Raw genomic sequence first — 11,810 nt, 5'->3', positions numbered from 1 at the left:
TTTTACATAAAGTCCCTTTCTGTTGTCAGAAAGACTATGAGGCCATACTAGTACTCCCTTTTGTGAATGGGGAAATGGTATTCAGAGAGCCTTGAGTCAAGGTGCTTGCCGGCTTAGCAGTAGAGCTGGGAATCAAACCTAGGTCTGTCCAGTTTAAATCCCACCCTCTTTCTCCCCAAAGAGCCAAAGACGAGTACTTCTAAGAATAAGATGAAATATTGCCATTTACTGCCCTTCTAGTCACTTGATCATATAACTTATAGTAAAACTGATATTTTAAATATAGACTTTGAACAAATGGAGGAGAAATTTTTGCTAAACCATAAGGATAAGCTGGAGCTATGAAGGAGAAAAATTCTCCATATCCATATAGCAGATTGTAAAATTCATTATAGTGTCGTCAAAAGAAAGGTACTTACCACTTTTGCATGGTCTTTTCGGCGTTGCCTTCACTGAAATAGGTATCAGGTTAAATTGTGACTTGTGCTTTAAGGGGGATCTTGACCACTAAGTGCAGGAGATTCAGAATAAACTGATGAAGGGTTTTGGAGCCACTGCAAGCAAATAATGATTGAAAGAGCCTCAGGTTATACAGTTTGGAAAAGAGAGAATGTGGGCTTTGAAGGATTATCCTGTGTGGCCCCAGAAAGAAGACCTAGAACCAATGAGTGGTAGTTTTAGGGAAATGGATTTAGGCTCAAAATTAGGAAACAGAACTGCTTTGTGTTGGAGATGAGGTTTCTGAAGGGCTGTGAAAATGCTTAAACTGGAAGGTACTCAGATGGATGCTATAGGGTCTATTGGCTGGCACATGGTACAGGAGGTACTCCATCATCGTTTGTTGTTTATGAGAATGTTATAGGAGAGATGTGGACTAAATATTCTGTAAGTTCTCTTTTGGTTCTGAGATTCTTTAACTTCTGAAATCATTTACTAAAAAAAAAAAAAAAATGATGTGTCTCAAAAAATACAAAAAAGAAAAAAGACACTAGAAACCCTGCGTGGTGCTCTAGCAAATGCTTACTTTACTCTATAGATGCCGCCATCTGCTCACTTAGAACACACTGTACAATAAATCAACCAAGCTTTCACCGAGAACTTGTGACAAGTTGAGCAACTTGCCAGACACTGGAAGAAAAGGGTCAAACCATAGGACGCAATACAAGAATACAAAGTTCACATTTCTCTGTCTACCCCATTTGGGGCTTGGCTACCCAGCAGAGAAGTACAATAATTGATTTCCTCTCTTAACCACAAAGTGCTGATTCCTGGCATAACAGAATTGAACCTGGATAATAGAGATGTGCAGAAGGAAACAATTTTCAGATAAAATAACATTATTCCTGGCGAAACAGGCACACGTTGTTGAATTCTTATTGTGGTTGTTGGCAGAAAAGAAGTCAGCGCTGAATGTTGGCAGGTAGAGCGTTTCCATATTTCATTTCAAGTTGGGGGACAAGGCAAAAGTTCCGATCTTATTTTGGAAACAAAATAAAACAAAAATAAATATCTACCCATGTTCTTCGCTCTCTAAAAATGTCAAAACAAAAGTTTTTGTTTTTGTTTAATTTTGAGTTAATTGAGAAAAATGAGAATCTCTAAGCAAGGTGGCTGCTGCCTTTTCTACTCTGCAGAAAGAGTAAGCGTATAGCCATGGCTCGTCCATGGAATTGTCTGCTCATGAATGGACAGATAATTTTATCTCCGTGGACTTCTCTTTTGCATTTTGTATTAGTAACCACAAGTGCTCAGCCATTCCATTTCCTATTTAAGCATACACGTTTGCAAATTGTTGTTCTATAAAACAGGTAGGTGCTCATCTGCCCAGAAGTCAACGGCTGGGGCACTGGTTCTGGCCCCAGAAGGCAGCTCCTGTGGGAGGTGTGGAGGTGGGCTAAGGAAAAGGGAGGAGCACATAGACGATTAAACCTTTTATGGCTTTTAGATTGTTGCCACCATCCTCTCTGCCCCAGGAAGCAAGAAGCCATATTTGTTCAATATTGTCACCCAATGATGTGAGCACTTTAGCATAGAGATGCCCCTGAGTTCAAGCACACTCAGTGCATTATCCACTGATCTCTAGGGGTGACCCGCCCAGGAGGAGTCCCAGTTGGGTAACTCTTGGTTTGGCAATCCGAGGTATTGATCACTTGATAGCCTAATGCTTCTTGTATTGACAAATAATTTTTGTTTTTCAGAACTTTTCTGAGTTAAGAGCCTTTTCTTTTCTAGTTACTATAATCAGATTATCTTAATTATAGAAGCAGGACAGCACTATCCCATACGATGACTTTTTATGAACAGAAAAATGTGCCATGTCCTGCACGATAGCGGGAAACCACCACCTGGCTTGGGATGCACAAATGCACACTGGGGCTTGGGATGGACGTCAGTTTTCTTTGGCTCTCTTGACCTGATGCCCTCGGGCAGGGTGCAACTTGCACGACTATCTACAGTGGCTTAGATGAAACCTACACTTTTATTGTTAAGAAACTTTTCAAAGTCCAAGGCTCAGGCGATAACAGAATGCTAAGTTTAGTATGCGTTTGTTTTCACGGTAAGTGCTTTTAAATGGTGATAAAAACATGAATCGCAAGCTCAGTATTTTGACATTGATCTATTTGAAATAGTTTTCATAGTTGGAGTATCAGCCCTCGAAGTTTAAAATTATTTTGTGAAACTTTCTTTCAGCATTTCTTACCTATCACATGAAAGACTCCACTTTTAATACCTGGATCGGGTTGAATGACGTCAATTCAGAACACACGTTCCTTTGGACGGATGGGCGAGGAGTTCATTATACCAATTGGGGGAAAGGTTACCCTGGTGGAAGAAGAAGCAGTCTTTCTTACGAAGATGTAAATATCAGTTTCGGGTCACCTCTTTCTATACCATCAGCTTGCATAGAGCCATCATATTGTTGATTAATCTTTTGTGAAAAATTTACAAGAGTACTCCTTGATCTGGTCCATTCTTCCATATTTTAACTGTTTTAGACTGAGACCACCTTGAGGAAAGGGGTATCAATTGAGTTAAGAACTCTTTGGCTTGGGGGAATGGCAGTTAGTGACAAGTAGGGAAACCCAGTTCCATTCTGAGCTTAACTCATAGTCAGAACAAACACTTGAAATAAAATCTGTAATCTCACAATCCAGGAAAAAACATTTAATTTTTTGTTGAATTTACTCCTAGACTTTTGCTTTTCTCTTCAAATTTTGTGTGTGTGTGTGTGTGTGTGTGTGTCTGTGTGTTTACTGAGACAGGACCTCACTCTGTCACTCAGGCTGGAGTGGAGTGATGTGATTACAGCTCATTGCAACCTGGAACCCCTAGACTCAGGTGCTCCTCCTCCCTCAGCCTCCTGAGTAGCTGGGACTACAGGTGTACACCACCATGCCCAGCTAATTTTTTTATTTTTTGTGGAGACAGGGTCTTGCTATGTTGCCCAGGCTGGTCTTGAACTCCTGGCCTCAAGCAATTCTCCTGCCTTGGCCTTCCAAAGTGCTGGGATTACAGGTATAAGCTACCATGCCCAGCCCAAATTACATTTTTTATCTTTTAGTATATCTTGTATTTTTGTGTTGAAAGTTGGATATGATGTACTAGTAGACAAAGGGAACTGAGGTGAATAGACCTTTAGTGTGAGGTTTTATGTTTATCCAGCTATGGGTTTAGGCTGTGTTTGCTTTTTGCTGTAGCTGTAGATGTCAGAGGCTAAAATTTTCTGTGGTGTCCTTGTTTTTATTGCTCCTGTTATCTTTGGGTTTTTCTAAAAGTTTCTTAAATAACATGGGAGAAGCACAGTTATTCAATACAGGACCCTATTATTATTTAATACATAGGAGCCCTACTGATTTGGTGACAAGGTACGGGGGAGGGGAAGTGTTCTATAACTCTATGATTAGTCCCTTAGTGAGCCTGTGCACCTGGGCTGTGACCTCCAAAAGTGCTTCTTTGTTTTGTTTTGTTCTTTTACCCCTCAGGTGAGGCAGGAAGGCTAGAGTGAGCTGGAGTTGGGTCCTGCCCTTCTCCCAGGTGGCTTAATGTGTGGCAAAACCCCAGTCGCTCTTCAGAGTGGGTCTTATTAGAACACAGTGCCAAAATGGTTCTTTTCCCACTTCCTCTGTGGGAAGCAAGAGGGGATTTTTTTTTTTCTTCTTCTCTGTCTTCACTGTGAGAGCCCGGTAAAGGCTTCTGGCAGAAAAACTCACAAAAATGTAGGGATCTCCCTAAGACTGCCTCCCTCCCACCCCAGCCGAGAGATTTTAATTTTCAAACTTGTCCACTTGGAGCCGCCAGCAATTTGGCAATGACAGTTTCATTTTTCCCACCTCAGTGCTGGTTTCCGTGGAGTTTTCTACTGCTGGGATTCTGCTGTGGTCAGTGGTGATTCCCTACATGCCCCCCATTTCTCTAATGTGGGGGACAGCAGTCTGTCTTGTGATCTCCATTTTCTAATGTATTTAAAAAAGAGTTGTTGATTTTCAGTTTTTTCAGCCCTTTTTGGGGTGTGTGTGTGTCTGTATGCGTGTGTGTGTATGTGAGAGAGAGAGATAGTGAGAAAGTGTATATTCTAAGTGTGCATTTTTCATATATGTCAGTTTCAAAAGGAAGGGGAAATGGAAAAAACATTGAGGTGAAACTTAAATGAGCAAAAACCAACCTCCTAAAAGACTTGGGCCAAGTGTAGCCAATGGGGTAGTCTGTGACCGTGTACCTGTAGGAAATTCCCAGAAGCTGGTCACTGCGTCCATAGCCCTAACCACTCCCGTACGGCTGGGTGGCAGCAGTGGAAACTCAGCCCTGTAGAAGGGTGAGTGTGTATCTGGACTGACAATCGAAGCCATAGGTACAAGAAGAGCACAGCTCAACCAGTTTAAGCAGTAAGGGAATTATATTATCTCCATAACAAAAAATCCAGCGTCTGGCAGGCTAATTATAATATGTCATTGCATCTAAGACACCGTTGACTGAAGAATTCACCGTTATCGTATGTGCCACCAAAAAAGAATAGCTGCCCATTAACCTCTGACATACTGATTATGGTATGCATGTCTCATTATAGACATGTTAATATATGAGAAATGTTTGTCTTAAAATGGGTGGAATACAATACATGGCTCTTCAACATTATCAAGGATGGAAGTTCTTTCCATCTTTCTTCTCTGCACTCTTGGCTTGCTGACCTAACTCTCTTCGTCGTGGCATGGTGGGGAAGTTCCAGGTGGCACCTCCCTTAAAAGCAACACCCAGTCTTCCCCCACTGTGTTGCACTTTATTAACAAGAAACCTGGGAGCCCTCCTGATCCCAGAGCACCATGCATTCCTCACTCATCGGGCAGCAGTGCCGTGTAGCTTGGCAGCCAGGCTGCGGGGAGCCTGAATGACTGGGGTTTGAATCCTAATTCTTATACTTATTGCCTGTGTGACCTTGGGCAAGTTATCTAAATTCCCTTTGCCTCATTTCTCTCATCTGTAAAATGGGCACAATCATATCACCTACCTCATAGGATGAGTGTGAACTTCAGTGAATTCATACATGTACAGTATTTAGAACAGTGTCAGACGTGATGAGCTCTCATAATAATAAGCTATGATTATTATCAATGATAGGTTACAAAAGGCCGACACATGTTATAATCAAAATCTTCATCTGACACCGGATGAACACTCAAGCAGGTGCAGACTTTATAACTTTTCCGGTTGACTGTTAGCTGATAGACTATCTTGTGGAATCTTGGAATTGCAAACACATTCACAACCAAACGAATACAGTATTTTTCTAGCCCTGGCATAGTCCCCTATAAGATTATAAATAAGATCTGAAACTTTCTAGCTATACTCGCAGTTATCTCTGAATCTATAATAATACTTTTATAAATTAAGTTAGCAATGGAAAATATAGATTGTGCTCCTTTCCCTTTAATAACAGGATACCTACTTCTGGGTCTGGATAGTGAGAATTCCTACGGAGAGAATACTGTATTTTCCTGGTTTCTTTGGTTTCTAAGTTTTGATAGCGATTAGTACAAGTTCTGATAGCAATGTTTCTCAGGTCTAGCTCCAAAATTTATCCAGATCTGCTTGGTTTTCAATTCAGATAGCAAGAGTTCAAATGTGGGGTCTCTGCCTGGAAGGTGGGGACAGTTGGGTGGAAAGTAATGGCGGATTGAACATACCATAAATTAGGACGATCTCAAAATTTGGAAGGTAGGGACAATGAGAGATTTTTTTTTCTGGTGTGTTAATAAATCGCTTTAAATAATTGTTAATTCATACTTGTTTTCTTTTTCTTCCTCTGTAAATAAATAGGCTGACTGTGTTGTTATCATCGGAGGCAAATCAAACGAAGCAGGAAAGTGGATGGATGATACCTGTGACAGTAAGCGTGGCTACATATGCCATACGCTTTCTGGTAAGTTCTACCAATCCTCAACTGCCTGGAAGAGCTGAGTTTTTAAATGTACTTTAAAAAATATGTCATTCCCTTGCACAGCAATAGGTTTGATTCTCACTTTAATGCATTTGAGTCTGTGACAGGCAAAAAGGGTGATATTTTCTATACTTTGTTCATGAATCTGCTCCTTCATTCGTTAGCAGGCAGTCCTATGCAGATTAAACTTGATGTTGAGACTCTTCCTCATTTTGTTAGAAATCTGGAACATCTGCCTACATAGTAGCCAAGGGAAAAACCTCCCCTTCACCCTCTACAGGTTCACTGAAAATCCCCGACAAGAGGTAGATTAATAAGAGAAAAGGCATACAAAGGTGTTTGATCATAGTTTTATGTGACGCAGGAACCTTCAGAATGAAGACCCAAAGGTGCAGGGGAAACTGTCCCTTTTTATACTCAGGTTCAACAAAGTACAGACAGCTGTGTAGAAATATGACTGGACAAAAAGGGTCTGATCTAACCGAGCAAGGCCTGTCTGTCTAGATTCTTCTTGGCCTCTGCGTGCAGCATCCTTCCTTCTGGGTGTGGGGCGAGACGCTCTCTGGGATGGGAGGTCTTATGACCTACAGTCAAATAAAATAGGTCAGATAATTTCTTTATGGCCTGTTTTTACACAAAGAGGTTGGGGTGGGGGAGGTTACAGTAATATTTTTAGGTTTTGTGGCTGGCTTTGGAGGAAAGGGGCCCTTGTGTTTATGAACTCCAATGGGATGGAAGGATTCTACTTTCTGTGGCGGGTGTTGGGGGAGGATGGGACTGAGAGACAGGAGGGCAGGAAAAGGTCAGAGAAAAACTTTTGCTTCTGAGAGTGCTTCTGAGGCCTTCATTTTGGGGTATTGTTTTTTGAGTTCTAACACCTACCTGCACCTTTTTTAAATGTCACAGTAGGAACACTTCAATTCGACTCCCATTTTTTTTTGAATCATTGGCACAAAGTGTCATATGAGCCTCATTATCTGCTCTGTATTCTGTGCCTTAAAAAAATGTAGATATCTGATTTGAGGGTTGTTTTTTTCATCTTAGGAAGCTTGAATATGGTTAAATGAAAATGACATGGAGCACGTGGATATTTACTGTGAATCGAGATGAGGGTTGTACACATTTTAGTGTCTAGTGCAACCGGAATAAAAGTGTCTAGCTACATAAAAGGCTTAGAAATTTAAAAATAGATTAGACATGAGGATGGAGGGTGGGGAGCGTTGCTGTCATCTTGCCTATAGCTCTTAGAGGATAAGTTTGAGTTGGAAGGTATTTGTTCTCCCAGACTTAATAGATTTTTCTATACTTTGGGAGAATCGGAGAACTAATGTCAACTCATGACAATGACTAAAAATCACAGAACATATTTTCAGCTAATTGATAAGAACTGCAGGAATTCTAACCTTCTCCTAATCCAAAAGTTGTCCCAAGGTCATGTCACTTTTCTCTTTATACTGTGCCCCACAGCACAAGAATCTTAGGCCACCAGTAATACCAAAGCACGCTGTCTGTACCTCTGTTCTTTAGGCCAAGGGGAGAAGCTCCTTCCAGGAATGAATGGTGATTCATAAGCTTATTTAAAATCATTTTCTTCTTTTTTAAAACATAAGTGATAGCATATTTTGCCAGTAGTTTGCAATTTTTTTTTTTAAAGCGATAGAGTCTTTCTCTGTCCTCCAGCTGGAATGCAGTGGCACACTCATAGCTCACTGCAGCCTTGAACTCCTGGGCTCAGGAGATCTTCCTGCCTCAACCTCCCAAGTAGCTTGGCCTGCAGGCATGTGCCATCACACCCAGCTAATTTTTTTATTTTATTTTTTTAGAGATGGGGGTCTTGCCATGTTGCCCAGGCTGGTCTCGAAATCCTGGGCTCAAGCAATCCTCCCGCCTTGGCCTCCCAAAGTGCTAGGATTACAGGTGTGAGCCACTGCACCCGGCACAGTTTGCAAATTTTTAATGACTCAAGGAAAGGTTCATAATATTAAAGTTGAAAAAAGGCAACACATAAAATTTTATAAGTTATAAATGATCAAAAACCACTAGCAACCCCTACCTCCTTAGAAAAAAAGAATAAAAAAGACCCTATGGAAATGCATCAAAATGGGAATAGTAGAGTGGGATTCTACTCTTCAGAGAGTGGGATTATGGAGACTTTAGTTCCTTCATTATAGTTTTCTGCATTTTTTAAAATCTACAAATATATACATCTATATATGTAAAATTTTTAAAGTAAAGAAACACTATTTTAAAGAGTATATAAAACATATTCTTTTCCAAAATTTTAGAAAATACAGAAACACCTAAAGAAGAGAAAAAACTCCTATGATCTGACCACCTAGAAATAATCTTTCAATATTTTTGTTTTTTCATACGATTTTTTTAATGAATGTTTTTATAAACCAGCAACGTGGACATAGCTAAGTTTCCTGGTTGTATATAGCCTTCCATGAAACATTTTTTTTTAGCTTTACTTAAAACCTCATTTGTCACCTTGAATGACCCAAACATTTTTTAATGGCATTAAGACAAGCCCAGATCTCCCTAAGCTGGGAAATTGTAAGATTGTTCAATTCCAGACAGGCTGTAACGTTTTAAAGATCCTGGCTGGGGTCTCCGGGTTTAATGATATTGTACCAACACAAGAGGGCAGCAACGGCAGGAGAGAGGGGAGGATGCCCTCCTTTTTGCTGAAATAAAGTTACTGTGTCGCAGTCACGATCAAAAGAAAGTTCGGCACTTCTGTAGCGTGGAACAAGGCAGATACTGAGTCAAGTTGGTGTAAAGTAAAGCACATTGGAGAAGTGGCCAAGACAAAAACGGATAGGTAAGGATATCTACATCCCTAGACCAGGGAAAAGAGCCAGACTGTAAATATTTTAGGCTTCCTGGACCATCTAGTCTCTGCTGAAAATACTCAGCTCTGCTGTGGGTATAGACAGACACAGGCAGTATATAAACACACGAATCTGGCTGTGTCCCAATAAAACTTTGTGGACACAAATTTGAATTTCATACAGTGTTTACATGTCCTAAAGTATTATACTTCTTTGATTCCCCCACTTTCCCCCAACCATTTAAAAGTCTTTGTAGCTCATGGGCTACAAAGACAGCCAGCTGGTCAGATTTTACCCTCTGGCTCTTGTTTGCGGACGTCTGCCCTATGGCATCAGCATCATGTAGAAGAAACAAACGCTTCGCTGGGATGTTGCCATGAAGTGGCCCAGAGAACCGGTGGGCGTAATGCAGTGATGAGAAGCCCGTGCTAGGAGGTTGGGGAGGGAAGACAGAAAGCTGAAGCAAATTCTGGCTTATAGGGGCTCCAACCCCTGGGTCAGTTTAGATAAGATACGGAGGGCCTAGGCGAAGGGCATAGGGAGACATCAAGAGTGAAGCTTAATCTTGCGATCAATGTTCGATGAACTGGGGCTTGTGTGTGGCTTCGTTGCAGAGCCTGAACCAGTCCCCTGAAGGTGCGTTACTCACAGTTGCAATCAAATAGATACAAACTCACGGATGGAATGGAACAAATGGAGGGAGGTGGGAGGGGGGAAAGACTGGTCTTGATATTGACATTTGACTGAAATGGAAAAATAAAGATTAGTAATGACATAACGATCTACGTTCTTTCATTTGTAGCATTAAACTGTGGCATTTCTTTCATCCAGATACTAGATTATATTGAATTTGCAATACTTTTTTTTTTAGTTGAGAAAGTTGATTGTATAATCTACCTCAGTATTCCAAATACAGTTTAGAAATTATTTAGTTTGAATCAGGCATACTGATTTAAAAAGAAAGCTTTGTTTTCTAGTGCGAAATGGCTTATGAAAGTTTGGATTTATGCTACTCTGATTATTTTTATGATGGATAAGTTATGGTAGTCATGTAACGAGGGTACTCAATTAATGTTTCTCGATAATGCTAATGAAAATAATCTTTTTATTCTAGATCCGTCCTTGTCTAATTCTCCAGCCACAGTTCCAACAGATGGCTTTATTAAATATGGTAAAAGCAGCTATTCTCTCATGAAGTATAAATTTCAGTGGCATGAAGCAGAGAGCTATTGCAAGCTTCACACTTCCCTTATTGCCAGCATCCTGGATCCCTATAGCAATGCATTTGTGTGGATGCAAATGCAGACATTTAAGGAACGTGTGTGGATTGCCCTGAACAGTAACTTGGTAAGACGCTGGAACCCTGCACGATTTGATGGGATTGCTAAATTGTGGTTGGATATGATTATCTTTCTGTTCGTCCTGTTGAACACTTGTTATTTGTAAGAAACAGTGCTGAGCAATGTGAACGATACTGACATGCGTGAGACCCAATCTTTCAAGGATCGAACACCTTTGGGGATCTGGCCAGCTCGTGATGTGTGTCGGAAATCAAACTAGGAAAGAATTATCTTACTGATATTAAGTCTCTTATTGCTTTTGACTATTGAAATTATATCCTGGATCTCAACAGTTTTCTTAATTCACTTCTCTCTTTCCAGTGTCAGGATTACAACTATGCCATGGGAATGAAGGAAGCAGCTCAGGGACATAGTTAGTGGCTGGTGATGGGGATACTTTTTATTTGTTGTGGCAAGCCACTCTAGAATTATTTATAGTTCCTAAGGTGGTGAGGCTTCCATCCATGTGTGAGAAATATTTCGTTGCAGTCAATTCCCTGAATTCTATAACAGAGAAAGAAAGGATGGCAGAGAATGGGGTGGGGGGAGGACCTAAGAGTGGTGATAGAGTCACCAAAATATTCCTAACATGAGTCTTCTCTGATGCCTTGTCAATCTCCCTTTATCCATCCATCTAGCTAGTCAACCAGAAAACTTTCTAGTAGAAGAAATAGGTATGTCAATAAGTAATTAAGAGATAATACCAGAAATGTCAAATAGAAGCATAATATATACAAAGAGTTATGGGAAGCGAGAAAAGGGACCAGTTGGGCCAGGGGAGGAGGACCAAGACCAAGAGAGTTTCCCAGAGAAAATCAAACTTTGTAGGTGTGGTCTAGGATGGCAGAACATAAAGAAGGAGTGTCAGGGGGAGAGAAAAGGACAGAAGGGGGTAAAATTAGAAAGTAGGTCAGTGTCAGATTTTAGGGAGCTTCCAATGCCATGGTTCAGAAATGGAAATTTACATTTCGTGCAATGAGTATTTCCTAAGAAGGGACGTGAATACTGAAAAGTAAGTAGCTCTATAATGAGTTCTGTGATTAAACTTGGGCAAAGCGTTTTTAAGTCTCCGTTGACTATGTTTTGAATAATTAAGTTGTTTGATAAATCATTCATTTTCCTCTCACAGACATGTTCATAACTCTCTTATGAGTTCAAAAGAGGCTTTTATTTACTTTTTTTAAAGATTAAATGGTTTTCTAC

The 11,810-nt window shown here is 40.5% G+C and overlaps 1 protein-coding gene across 1 annotated transcript in view; it reads left to right on the top strand.

The window, feature by feature from the left end:
• The window catches only part of MRC1 (mannose receptor, C type 1), a 120,483-nt gene that overhangs the window by 100,882 nt on the left and 7,791 nt on the right, over positions 1 to 11,810 (top strand). Inside the window, exons 20-23 of the mRNA XM_012660897.1 lie at positions 2,692 to 2,858; positions 6,313 to 6,415; positions 10,382 to 10,614; positions 10,929 to 10,980. Of these exons, the coding sequence (XP_012516351.1) occupies positions 2,692 to 2,858; positions 6,313 to 6,415; positions 10,382 to 10,614; positions 10,929 to 10,980 (555 nt within the window). The remainder of the gene's footprint in view (positions 1 to 2,691; positions 2,859 to 6,312; positions 6,416 to 10,381; positions 10,615 to 10,928; positions 10,981 to 11,810) is intronic.

Source organism: Propithecus coquereli, unplaced genomic scaffold (genome assembly GCF_000956105.1).
Source record: "Propithecus coquereli isolate 6110/MARCELLA unplaced genomic scaffold, Pcoq_1.0 Scaffold69, whole genome shotgun sequence".
Classification (NCBI taxonomy): Eukaryota; Metazoa; Chordata; class Mammalia; order Primates; family Indriidae; genus Propithecus; species Propithecus coquereli.
This window is presented reverse-complemented; position numbering and strand designations above follow the sequence as displayed.